Raw genomic sequence first — 14328 nt, 5'->3', positions numbered from 1 at the left:
GGAGGGCACATATTGCATGGAGCACTGTGTGTTATACATAAACAATGAATCTTGGAACCCTACATCAAAAACTAATGACATACTATTTGGTGACTAACGTAACATAATAAAAAATAATATTTTTTTAAAAAGGGAAATACAATTTAGAGATTCACAGTTGATTCCAGACCCATGAGGAGACCAGCAGGGATCAGAATTGCTTCCCAGAACATAATGCTACTGGATTGTAAAGGTATTATTGATGAGGAGAACAAAGGCAAGAGAAATGTAGCTAAAAGTCAATCTCCTTACAAATTACAGCCCTTGATGAATTCCTGAGACATGCAGAGGATGACATTCCACAGGAATTCATGGCTGCCTTAGCATTAATGTTTTATTAGAGACTAAAAGGAAGCTTATCTTGACAATAACCAGACCTCTGAGGTCTTGTAAACCTCATGTTCAGTGTACACAAATTCTTTAGAAACTTACATTATTTTTACCTCCTTCCTCCATAAACTCAAATGTATATAACCAGTCATCCTCACAGTCCCATGCATCTCTTTCTGTCCATGGGTCCAGACCTTGCTATAATAAAAGCACATTTGTGCATCATAAAATGGCTCAAGAGTTCTCTCTTAACCTTTGCAACTGGGAACCCACATCATAATGGCATCCCTTTTGACAAGAACAGCCTGTTATACAGCAAGAGATGACTGATAGAACAATCCAAGTGAACAGACATGAGGCAAAGAGAACATGTGCTGCTTTTTCTTTGTGGCCCATTATCTGACAAATGAAGAGAGCAGCCATGATAATTCTGTTAGTCAAGGTATTTCTGGTGACTTTATGAACAAGTGACTATATTTGGGCTTCCTCCCATGTCACTAGCATATCCATTGAAGGTTATGCACATTTGTGTAGAAGAACTGGTGACCCTGAACCACAGGACCTGCAGGATATCCAGCTCTCCTGTGCAGTGTCAGCTGGTAATGCAGGGGAAGAGATTTCTGAGCAGGAAGTATTTACAAAATGAATGATGTTGATACTGTTCATTCTCCATCCCTTAGAATCTGTGGCAAATACTAGGAAAAGGAGCTATTTCCTGTTCCAATAGAGAGAGTCATATTAGCATGTAGCAGTGGAAGTGTTAAAGTAGAAACAATAAGATAATTCAGTGATCAAACATATAAGACACTAACCAACTCTTCATCTCAATGAATAAATAAACCCCCTCAGGTGTGGACATCAATCTTCCATGCTTCAATAAATGATGCACAGTATGAATTTGGTGTGAAAAAAAAATAAAGAAAGAAGGAGAAAAAAGAATGCAACATTTTGTATAGTAACAAAATGATGGTTTTGAAATTTTCTTTCCTCATATTTACAATCACCCTGACACTAACAACATATCAGGTTCATCTATTTACTCAAATTTGTCTTTCCATGTAGACTTCACTGGGAGGATATGTTTGCTAATGAGTGCTTGCCAGGGACTATGGTAGGCTCCCTAGACATAAGCCAAATCACAGAGTCAAAGCAGGAGACTGGTTAGGTAACACAGGAGCCTGTTTGTTGTGTAACTGATTGATATCAAGCATCAGATTTCTGAGGCATCCATTTCAAAGACAACCATGGTGAATAAACATATAGTCAGGTGGGACACAACTACCAGAGAACTAAGGTGGCCCCAGCAATGAAGTACCCCTTCAGGAAACCCTGGGTAACCTCCATACTGACACATGAGTGACCCTGATTCTTCAGCACCCAATGTCTACCAATATAAAATTCTACAAAAGGATAATCACACAAACACCTAACCACTCTGACCATAGACACTAATAAAGGCATATCTCTCAGGGGAGCTCATTCTTTCTCTCCCTCTCAATGTTTCTCTCTCCCTTTGAGAACTCTCCAAACGCCTTTGGTCACCCTTTGTGCCCTTCAGGACGTAAGAGGTAGGCTTCTCTGATGGGTGTTGCTGAGGTGTGTCTTGCAATCACAGTAAGAACCCAGGACTGGTGAAGCCATAGCAGAAGCTCTGGTCAGGGAAGCATCTGTGGAAATGTCCACAAGCACAGGGGCACAGGAGAGTGCCTGGGATTTCCAGCCTGAGCACCACTGTCAGAAGCCTGAGACATAAAGGGAACAGTGCTACGGTCCACATTATCAGGAAGAAGAGTTAAGTTAGTGATGTAAAAATATGGACAGACTCAAGGTGAAAACTGGGATTTTTGTATTTTCCTCCACAGTATAGTTATGTGAAGTGCTTCATGGCCTTTTCAAATGAAGAGTACAACTCATGATTATTATTTTAGAAATTCTTATTATTTAGAAAAGCTAGGGAAAATATACTTGACATGGTACAAGACATCTGAAATGAAATTATTTTTAAGAAATCCAGCATGTCTAATACAAGATAATGAAATTTCCAGGCTTTGTGATCCATGGCTGGGGAAAACATTAGGATTCTTTGTAAAATGAGAAAAGGGACATTGTCTCTATATTAGAAAGATAAGACCCTTAAAATGAGTACCTGACATCTGTGAAGACAATTGAATACAAACAAATGAAAAATCCAGGAAATAAATGGAAGGAGCCAATTCTATTTCCAAAACTTTATCAAAGGATGAGAGTTCCAGGCTCTGAGGCTGTGAATTCTGCAACCATTGGCACTACTTCAGTCCCAGGATGATTGGCCCTTACATCACTGGAACCCCAATGATTCTTCTCAGACCCCTCTTTATGTCTCTGTTCCTCAGACTGTAGATGAAGGGGTTCAACATGGGCGTGACCACCGTGTACATCACGGAGGCCACTGCACTTGCGTGGGAGCTCTTGGTAGCAGCAGAGCTAAGGTACACACCAAGCATTGTACAATAAAATAAACAGACAACAGAAAGGTGAGATGCACAAGTGGAAAATGCTTTATACTTGCCCTGAGCTGATGAGATTCTATGTATGGAGGAAACTATCTTAGAATAAGAGTAAAGGATCCCAGCAAAAGGACCCCCACCCAGAAGGACAGCTGCAAAATACATCACCAAATTATTCAGAAAAGTGTCAGAACAGGCAAGTTGGACCATCTCATTGAGTTCACAAAAAAAGTGAGGGATATCCAAGTGTGAACAGAAGGAAAGCCGCAACATCATTAAACTTTGTAGCAAGGAATTCAGGATACACATGACCCAGGACATCAGAACCAGCAGTCCACAGAGCTTAGGGTTCATGATGACCGTGTAGTGCAAGGGGTGACAGATGGCCACAAAGCGATCATAGGCCATCACACTCAGGAGAAAGACATCCAACACAGCAAAAAGTATGAGGAAATAAATCTGAGTAACACAGCCTGTGTAGGTTATGACTTTACTCTGAGTCTGGATGTTCCACAGCATCTTGGGGATGGTAGTGGAGGTGAAGCATATGTCTACAAAGGACAGGTTGGCCAGGAAGAAGTACATGGGGGTGTGGAGGTTAGGGTCTGTGCTAATGGCCAGGATGATAAGCAGGTTTCCAAACACAGTGATCAGGTACATGGAGAGGAAAAGCCCAAATATGAGGGGTTGTAATTCTGGGTTCTCTGAAAATCCCAGGAGAAAAAATTCAGAAATTTGTGTATCATTTTCTGGTTCCATGTGGTGTATGTGAGTTCTGGAAAAGAGGAAAAAACATAACTGATATTCACACAAACTTGCACTACTCACAGATTTGAAATGCAACATTTTATATTTTTCAGTCCAAACATGCTTTTTATTTTGTTTATTGTTTATTGTTTTTTAAAAATTTATTTATTTGACAAACAGAGATCACAAGTAGGCAGAGAGAGAGGGGGAAGCAGGCTCCCTGTTGAGCAGAGAGCCCAATGCAGGGCACAATCTCAGGACCCTGAGATCATGACCTGAGCCAAAGGCAGAGGCTTAACCCACTGAGCCACCTAAGTGCACCTATCTTTTTTTGTTTTTAAGTGGGTTCCTTGCTGGACATGGAGCCCAAAGTGGTTCTTGTACTCAGGATCCCAGATAAGAGCTGAGCTGGGGGTGCCTGGGTGACTCGGTAAATTAAGCTTTTGCCTTCAGTTCTGGTCCTGTTCCCAGTGTTCTGGGCCAAGCCCTGCTTTGGGCTCCCTGCTCAGTGGGGAATCTGCTTCTCCCAACCACACCCTTGGATCGTACTCTCTCTTGCTCTCTCTCGCAACTAAATAAATAAAATCTTAAAAACAAAACAAAAAAACACACACAAAAAAATGAGCTAAGATCAAGAATCAGATGCTTATTGGATCTAACCAAACAAATGTCATCTGAAAAAAGTTTTAATAAGTTGTATATGGATATGGTCCCCTTTAGAGGAACTCCTCTGCCACATCTGGTATTTTTTTTTAAAAATTAGCTTCTTTTCTAAGAAATCATGTATTTTATAGTTTTACTAAGAAATTCTTCAAATATTTCAGGTGTATAAATAGACTGATGCTGGCATTTCAGGCACTATCTAAGCAATGAGCATAGGCTACTTAAGAACAAAAGTCCCTACAGAGATGGTGAAAGAATGTATAAGCAAATAAGAGAATTCCATACCTTTGCAGATGGTGAGCAGTACTGGGAATAAAAAATAAAACAAAACAAGTCAAGCAGAGAGAGTCAATTATCTTATGGTTTCACTTATTTGTGAAGCATAACAAATAACACAGAGGATATGGGGAGATGGAGAGGAGAAGGGAGTGGAGGGAAATTGGAGGGGGAGATGAACCATGAGGGACTATGGACTCTGAAAAAACAATCTGAAGGTTTTGAAGGGGCAGGGGGTAGGAAGTTGGGGGACCCTGGTGGTGGGTATTATGGAGGGCATGTATTGCATGGAGCACTGGGTATGGTGCATAAACAATGAATTCTGTTCCACTGAAAAGAAAATAAATTTATATATATATATATATATATACACATATATATATATACACATATACATATGTATATATATGTAGATAGATATTTATAATATATAAATATATAAAAATATATATATATAAAGATTTATATATATAAAAGAAATTAAATTTATATATATAAATTTATAAAAAAATTTATAAAAAATTTATAAAAAAATTTATATATATAAATTTATATATATAAATTTAATTTCTTTTATATATATAAATCTTTATATATAAAAATATTTTTTATATTTATATATTATAAATATATATATTTTATAAAGAAATTATATATATAAAAGAAATTAAATTTATATATTAAATTTAATTTCTTTATAAAATATATATATTTATAATATATAAATATAAAAAATATATTTATATATATAGATTTATATATAAAAGAAATTAAATTTATATAATATATAAATCTTTATATATAAAAATATTTTTTATATTTATATATTATAAATATATATATATATATATTTATATATATAGATTTATATATAAAAGAAATTAAATTTATATATATGAATTTAATATATATAAATTTAATTTCTTTTATATATATAAATCTTTATATATAAAAATATTTTTTATATTTATATATTTTAAATATATATATTATATATATAAATCTTTTATATATATATATATATATATATAAAACAAAACAAAACAGAAACAAAACAAACAAAAATAAATGGATAAATCAGAGATCGAATAGAACCTTCTGTTTTCATTGTTGGGTGGAAGTGTATGCTTAGCAGAAGGAATGACCAGTGCAAATGCGCTTTGGTTAGTGTCTTATATGTTTTATCATTGTATTATCTTCTTGTTTCTACTTTAAAAGAATGTACTTGCTTCTAATGTTCAAGTCAGAGAAGCAAAGGTGGTGCTGCAAGGGGAATGAGCAGGAGCGAGACTGAGGACATACCCTGTCAGACACGCTGAGGAGGAAAGTGGCCTCTGTGCTGCATCTAAACCCTCAAGGCACAGGGACTTCCTCTTCCCCACTGCCTCTCCCACTGTATTCATCCTGTTGCAAAGGCATCCCATAAATTGAACCAGATCCCCTTCTTAGTGGCCTCTCTCAATCGAGTTCTGGTCCCCATGTTGTGTCACTGTGAGATTTATGAGTCCTGGCACCTTCTTGTGGGAACTGCTCACACTCTACAAGTCATACACACACAGGACACCATGGTCTCATGGGTTGTTTTATTCCCCTGTCTTTTTCAGCCCCTGCCATCCTGGTTATGCCAGGAATGGATCTGACCCAACTAGGCCAGGCCAGTGGCCTTTCCCCTGCAAATGCAGAAATGGCTACTAATAATGCCAATTCCTACTCCTCCCATAGACAAATAGATTTGGGGCTCCATATTGGGATGGGAGTTTTCTGTATATTTCATCAACATTAAAAAAAAGGAATCTGTTTCATAAGTGGAATGACAAAGGATGAGGGAGAAGGAGGAACAAAATGAGTAAGAGAGAAGAATAAGCCAGGTATCCCTGAGAGACTGTGAGGAAGAATGACCTCCTCTTTTGCACCCCTGATTACATCCTCTGATGCCCAACAATAATAGTATTTGAACAAATTAAACTCATCCAAAAGACAAAATAATATATTTTATATTATTATTAAATATAATTAATTATATTATAATTATATATATATTATATAATTAATTATATAATTAAATATATTATATATTTATAAAATCAGAAATCTTACATATGATAGATCTTCCCAAAAAATGAGCAAAGGGAAAACCAACACTTCACAGAGGAAGTATACACAACACAACAAAAGGTGGTCATTTGAAATATCAAGCATAGAAGATTTATTTTTCATGTACCTCCTCTATAACTTGCCAATTCATTTCTATGTGGTCTAATAGGGGATGAGGTTATCCCCTTTCTCCCTTTCTTATGTGGCATCCTTTCCTTGATGTAATTGGGCTTTGAGTATTGATCTCTCCTTTGACAAACCCGATGGGCACATTCAAATCCTCATTCTGGATTCCATCCAATGTGCAAAGCTACACCCAGACCATGCTCTATAAATCCTGCTGCTTAATGACAGTCTATCTTTTTATACCCAATAACTTGATTCATATGGTTATGTTTGAGAGCCTTATGTCATCCGTACATTCATTTTTATTGGTGTACTCTGTCTTCAATGCTATACTGCAACATGAAAAAGAAAAGGGACTTTACCTTCTTTATTTTTGTTTTTCTCACAAGTTATGTGACTATATGTGTTTAGTATAACAAAATCTAAGGACCGACTGGGTAGATCAGTGGGTTAAGCCTCTGCCTTTGGCTCAGGTCATGATCTCAGGTTCCTGGAATGGAGCCCCCAATTAGGCTCTCTGCTCAGCGGGGATCCTGCTTCCCTCCCTACTCCTGCCTGCCTCTCTGTCTACTTATGATCTCTGTCTGTCAAATAAATAAATAAAATCTTTAAAAAAAATCTAAGAAGATGAAATGTTATAGAATACAAAAATAAAGATATAATGAAACCAGTTTAAGATGAGCAACTTCAAAATGACTGTCCTAGGCAAAATTATATGAAAGCTAAAAACTAAATGAAATAGGATATGAAATAGTAATCATTAATGATATCAACATGGATTAATAATTAAATTGTCAAAGGCCTACACACAGAAGAGTATAACATGTAATGTTCCTAGAATGGTCAGGTTTTTTGTTTTGTTTGTTTTGTTTTGTTTTCTGTTAAATGAGTCAGGAATGAGGTCTCAGTGTATAAGGATAGTTACCACATGGCAAGATTGTATTTCATTTCTGTGGGAAAGTCCGAATTGCTAAATAAATGCTGGCCTAAAGGAATATATATCTGGAATAATTTAAAATCGATCCCCTCCCTCGGATCTTACAAAAACCAGAGGGATTTTGACCTTAGTGTAAGTGTAACCATACAGTATACTAGAACATAAAAGAACAAAACGAAAACCTACACATAGGGTTCCTGGGTGGTGAAGTCAGTTAAGTGTTTGCCTTCAGCTCAAGTAATGATCTCAGGGTCCTAGGATGGAACCCTGCATCTGGCTGCCTGCTCAGCAGGAAGTCTGCTTCTCTCTCTCCCTCTGCCTGCCCTTCCCCCTGCTCACTCTCTCTCTCTCTCTCTCAAATAAATAGAAATCATAGAAAAAAAGAAAACTACATATAAAATGTACAGGTGGGCAATACCACTTAAATAAACCAAAAAACTCAGAAGAAAAAGGGTCAATATATTTAAATCAAATTTAACACTTTTCTGGTCAAAATATGTCCCAAACACCATTTGAGAAACAATGATCTGAGGATATCATTTGAAATGCTGATAATGTTTTAGAGAAAAAGAGAACAACATATGGGCATTATAATAAAGGCCAATCAGAATGGTCATTAAATATCTGAAGTTTGCTGAAACTGACATATAGTTTAAGAAAACAAGAAACATTTTATATCACCCAGCAGCCTGACCAACAAAATTACAGAGCTGTTACATTGTAGCTGGAAATTTTAAACTGGTGTCCAAGGGCTACTCTGAATTTTCTGGTAGGAAAGTTAAGTGTTACAAGATTGAAGGCAGAACCTGAAGGCAGCTGTGATCCAAATACTGATATTCTTTACCTCCAGTTTTCTCTGTCTCTGCACATGGACATTCTGACCAGAGCCTGTCTGGTGTAGAGGGTGTCCTGGGCATTGAAGGGTGTTTAGGGCATCCCCTGGCCTCCAAGTACCCCTCTCCAGTGTGACAGACAAAGCTGGCTCCAGCTGATCAGTGACTCCCAGGGGAAAAAATCACACCCAATTATAACCACACAGTGAGTTTAACAATCTCAACCTACTTTTTCTAGCATTGCTATAATAGCAATTTAATGAAAAAGAATATGAAAGGCCATCAAATGTGTGAGTAGCAGTCACTCTGTGAAATTGACATTAGCACTGAGTTATTACTTAACCAAGCAAGCACTGCGATCTCTTGCTCTAGGCTAAGTTGAATTGGCTCTCAGGTGGTGATGGGTCAATGTTCTGGCTTCCATTCTCTCTGACCCTCTCATTAACATTCCATTTGGATGTTGGACTCACCTGGCTGGGGTGTCTGGCAGGAAGGTGTCCTTGTGGAAGTCTGAATTCCTCCCTGGGCAATAGATGATAGGGATTAAATCTCTGTCTTCAGCTGAGACAGCAGGGATAAGTGAAGTGTTGGTCCCCAGCCAGAATCAGGACTCCGAACAGACAAGAATCATGGCCCTTCCTGTCCAAAGGTTGGCTGATGGACTGGGGACAAGGAGGTATTTACAGCTCCCTGCATCTGATCATTAGGCATATTTCCCTCTTGTGATTCCAGTCTGATTCCCAAGTGGAAAACTGTTTTGCGCACACAAAAAAATTCTCTAATGAATCTCTGTTCCCCAGGGACATGTTTAGAAGTAGTAAATCCAGGGTTGTTTTTTTTATGTTTTTATTTAAATTCCAGTCATTTTTATTTTACTCTCTTTCTCTAAACTTGCCTCCTTCCTGATGTTGAAACTCCTAGCATCATTTATTTAAAACTTTATTTTATTTGTTCAGTGTTCCAAGATTCACTGTTTATGTCTCACACCCAGTTCTCCATGGCATCTTACCCCAGCTCAAAGTTATAATTTTCTCCAAGTCTAAGCTCAAGTTACCTGACTGGTTTAGGTCTCTTTATCTTCAAAGCATTTTCAAGTTGTAGGAACCCAGCCCTGCAATCTCCTGACAAGTATTTATTTATTTATTTATTTACTTATTATTTGTTTATTTATTTACTTTTTATTTATTTTTTTAAGGTGGAGAAGCTGATAACTTGTCAAAAACTGACCCACTAGTTTCAGAGCCAAATTGTAATGGGAAGACAGAGTTTGGGATAAAGAGCACTAACTTTATTGCTTTGCCAGGCAGAGGAGGCTGAAGCAGGCTAGACCCTTCAAAAAGCTGCAAGTCCATGGGGCACCTGGGTGGCTCCGTCATTAAGTATCTGCCTTCAGCTCTGGTCATGATCCCAGGGTCCTCGGATTGCTCCCTGCTTCACAGAAAGCCTGCTTCTCCCTCTCCCACTTCCCCTGCTTGTACTGAAAAGGCTGAGAGGGGAGGAGATGACCTTTGTGGAAGAGAAGAAAAAGGTTACTTAAAAATTGAGCTTTGTGGAAGCATTAGTGCAGCCATATGGACTTTTGCACAGCTTTTTGCTTTTCATTGGTTTCAGACTTGAAAATAAACATTGGGCACTACACACACTGACATCAAGACAGTTTTGCCACTACAGGGGATGACTAGGTGGCTAAATGGGTTAAACATCCAACCTTTAATGTCAGGGTCCTGAGTTCAAGCCCTACAATGGGGTACAAGCTGGGTGGGGAGCCTACTAAAAATAAATAAATAAATAAATAAATAAATAAATAAATAAATAATAAGGAAGAAAAGTACTTATGTCATTGCAAATAGAATCACAAGTTTAGAGCTCTCATTTAGTCCCTCATTATAAAACATTTGTTAATTATGGGTGATGTACCTCGGTCTTTTGTATATGGTATCACCTGTACTGAGCATCTTATAGGGGTTGTTTGATTTTATTTTAGCAAACGTGTTGTCCCTGAGCAAGTACATTTCTCAGCTCCATTCCTCATGCAGGAATGGTGCTTGGTGGCATCTAGTGATCTTCCCCAACTTCATGTTGAAGTATGTGGTGGCCCATGAGTGTCATCCTCTCAGAATACTTTTAGTTCTCAAGCTCAGAAGCAGTGGTTATCGACCAGGAATGAATTTTTTTCTGAGGATGCCTAGTAATGTGTAATGCTCTGAACTCCTACATCCATAAGAAAGAAGCCTCCAAAAATAGAATTATGCTGCCCCAGATGTCAAAAGGAATAAGTAATAAAATCCTTTCTAGACCAGAACTTCTTCAACTTCAAATTGTCTACAAGGTGTCCATGAATGCACATGGATCCAATTACAAATGCTGAATATGATCATGGTCCTGTGTAGTCCAGATTTTTCATTTCTAGCAAGCTCCCAGGTGATGCTGCTGTTAGGATCCTGTTCTGTGGACCACCCTATGATTAGCAAGGCTGTGATAGTGTGTTAGAGTTAGGTGTAAGTAGTTTTAGGTCTTCTGCACCAAAAATTATCACTATATGTAATTTTGAAGGAATAGGGTGTTCACTAATTCCATAGGCTATGTAATTTTTTTTTACTTTTTTTAATCAATTTTTTAATTTATTTTCAGCATAACAGTATTCATTGTTTTTGTACCACAACCAGTACTCCATGAAATCCATGCCCTCTCTAATACCCACCACCTGGTTCCCCCAACCTCCCACACCCCCACCTCTTCAACCCCTTCAGATTGTTTTTCAGAGTCCATAGTCTCTCATTGTTCACCTCCCCTTCCAATTATACCCAACTCCCTTCTAACTCCCCAAGTCCTCCATGCTATTTGTTATGTTCCACAAATAAGTGAAACCATATGATAATTGACTCTCTGCTAGACTTATTTCACTCAGCATAATCTCTTCCATTCCCGTCCATGTTGCTACAAAAGTTGAGGATTCATCTTTTCTGATGGAGGCAGAATACTCCATAGTGTATATGGACCACATCTTCATTATCCATTCGTCCGTTGAAGGGCATCTTGGTTCTTTCCACAGTTTGGCAACAGTGGCCATTGCTGCTATAAACATTGAGGTACTGATGGCCCTTCTTTTCACTCCATCTGTATCTTTGGGGTAAATACCCAGTAGTGCAATTGCAGGGTCATAGGGAAGTTCTATTTTTAATTTCGTGAGGAAATACACACTATTCTCCAAAGAGGCTGCACCAACTTTCATTCCCACCAACAATGTAAGAGGGTTCCCCTTTCTCCACATCCCCTCCAACACATGTTGTTTCCTGTATTTCTAGTTTTGGCCATTCTAACTGGTGTAAGGTGGTATCTCAATGTGGTTTTAATTTGAATCTCCCTGATGGCTAGTGATAATGAACATTTTTTCATGTGTCTGATAGCCATTTGTATGTCTTCATTGGAGAAGTGCCTGTTCATATCTTCTGCCCATTTTTTGATATGATTGTTTTGTGTGTGTTGAGTTTCAAGAGTTCTTTATAGATCCTGGATATCAACCTTTTGTCTGTACTGTCATTTGCAAATATCTTCTCCCATTCCGTGGGTTGCCTCTTTGTTTTCTTGACTGTTTCCTTTTCTGTGCAGAAGCTCTTGATCTTGATGAAGTCCCAAAAGTTTATTTTGGCTTTTGTTTCCTTTGCCTTTGGTGACATATCTTGAAAGAAGTTGCTGTGGCTGATATCGAAAAGATTACTGCCTATGTTCTCCTCTAGGATTCTGATGGATTCCTGTCTCACGTTGAGGTCTTTTATCCATTTTGAGTTTATCTTTGTGTACGGTGTAAGAGAATGGTCGAGTTTCATTCTTCTACATATAGCTACCCAGTTTTCCCAGCACCATGTATCGAAGAGACTGTCTTTTTTCCACTGTATATTTTTTCCTGTTTTGTCGAAGATTAACTGACCTTAGAGTTGAGGGTCCATAACTGAGTTCTCTACCCTGTTGCACTGGTCTATGTGTCTGTTTTTATGCCAGTACCATGCTGTCTTGGTGATCACAGCTTTGTAGTAAAGCTTGAAATCAGGTAACATGATGCCCACAGTTTTATTTTTGTTTTTCAACATATCCTTAGTGATTCGGGGTCTCTTCTGGTTCCATACAAATTTCTGGATTATTTGCTCCAGCTCTTTGAAGAATACCAGTGGAATTTTGATCAGAATGGCAGTAAAAGTATAGATTGCTCTAGGCTGTATAGACATATTAACAATGTTTATTCTTCCGATCGAAGAGCATGGAATGGTATTCCATCTTTTTGTGTCTTCTTCAATTTATTTCATGAGTGTTCGAGTACAGATCCTTTACCTCTTTGGTTAGGTTTATTCCCAGGTATCTTATGGTTCTTGGTGCTATAGTAAATGGAATTGATTCCCTAATTTCCCTTTCTGTATTTTCATTGTTAGTTTATAAGAAAGCCATTGATTTCTGTACATTGACTATGTATCCTGCCACGTTACTGAATTGCTGTATGAGTTCTAGTAGTTTGGGGGTGGAGTCTTTTGGGTTTTCCATATAAAGAATCATGTCATCTGCGAAGAGAGAGAGTTGACTTCTTCACTGCCAATCTGAATACCTTTTATTTCTCTTTGTGGTCTGATTGCTGTTGCTAGGACTTCTAATACTATGTTGAAGAAGAGTGGTGAGAGTGGGCATCCTTGTCGTGTTCCTGATCTCAACAGGAAGGCTGAAAGCTTTTTCCCATTGAGGATGATATTTGCTGTGGGTCTTTCATAGATAGATTTGATGAAGTTCAGGAATGTTCCCTCTATCCCTAGACTTTGAAGTGTTTTAATTAGGAACGGATGCTGGATTTTGTCAAATGCTTTTTCTGCATCAATTGAGAGGACCATGTGGTTCTTCTCTCTTCTTTTATTGATTTGTTCTATCACATTGATTGATATGCGAATGTTGAACCATCCTTGTAGCCCAGGAATGAATCCCACCTGGTCATGTTGCATAATCCTTTGAATGTGCTGTTGGATCCTGTTTGCTAGGATCTTGTTGAGAATCTTAGCATCCATATTCATCAGTGATATTGGTCTGAAATTCTCCTTTCTGGTAGGGTCTTTGCCTAGTTTGGGGATCAGGGTAATGCTGGCTTCATAGAAAGAGTCTGGAAGTTTTCCTTCTGCTTTGATTTTTTGAAACAGCTTCAGGAGAATAGGTGTTATTTCTTCTTTGAAAGTTTGGTAGAATTCCCCAGGGAATCTGTCAGGTACTGGGCTCTTGTTTTTTGGAAGGCTTTTGATCACTGCTTCAATCTCGTTACTAGATATCGGTCTATTTGGGTTGTCGATTTCTTCCTGGTTCAATTTTGGAAGTCTATAGTTTTCCAGGAATGCATCCATTTCATCTAGGTTGCTTAGCTTATTGGCTTATAACTGTTAATAATAACTTTTGATGATTGTTTATACTTCCTTGGTGTTAGTTGTGATCTCTCCCTTTTCATTCATAATTTTATTAATTTGGGCTTTCTCTCTTTTCTTTTGGATTGGTGTGGCCAATGGCTTATTGATCTTATTGATTCTTTCAAAAAAACAGCTTCTAGTTTCATTGATACGTTCTACTGAGTCTCTGGTTTCTACCTCATTGATCTCTGCTCTAATGTTGAGTATTTCCCTTCTTATGGGTGGAGTTGGTTTGATTTGTTGTTGATTCTCCAGTTCTTTAAGGTGTAGAGACAGCTGGTGTATTCTGGATTTTTCAATTTATTTGAGGGAGGCTTGGATGGCTATGTATTTCCCCCTTAGGACTGCCTTTGCTGTATCCCATAGGT

At 37.9% G+C, this 14328-nt stretch overlaps 1 protein-coding gene across 1 annotated transcript; it reads right to left on the bottom strand.

Annotated features, from left to right (window-relative positions):
• Positions 1-2681: 2681 nt before the first annotated feature.
• On the bottom strand, positions 2682-3641 carry LOC125083357 (olfactory receptor 7A5-like). The gene has a single exon (XM_047699763.1). The coding sequence runs from the start codon at positions 3612-3614 to the stop codon at positions 2682-2684; it is 933 nt and encodes a 310-aa protein (XP_047555719.1). The 5' UTR covers positions 3615-3641.
• Positions 3642-14328: the final 10687 nt, after the last annotated feature.

Source organism: Lutra lutra, chromosome 1, assembly GCF_902655055.1.
Source record: "Lutra lutra chromosome 1, mLutLut1.2, whole genome shotgun sequence".
NCBI lineage: Eukaryota > Metazoa > Chordata > Mammalia > Carnivora > Mustelidae > Lutra > Lutra lutra.
Note: the sequence above shows the minus strand (reverse complement) of the source record. Positions and strands in the feature narration are given on the sequence as shown.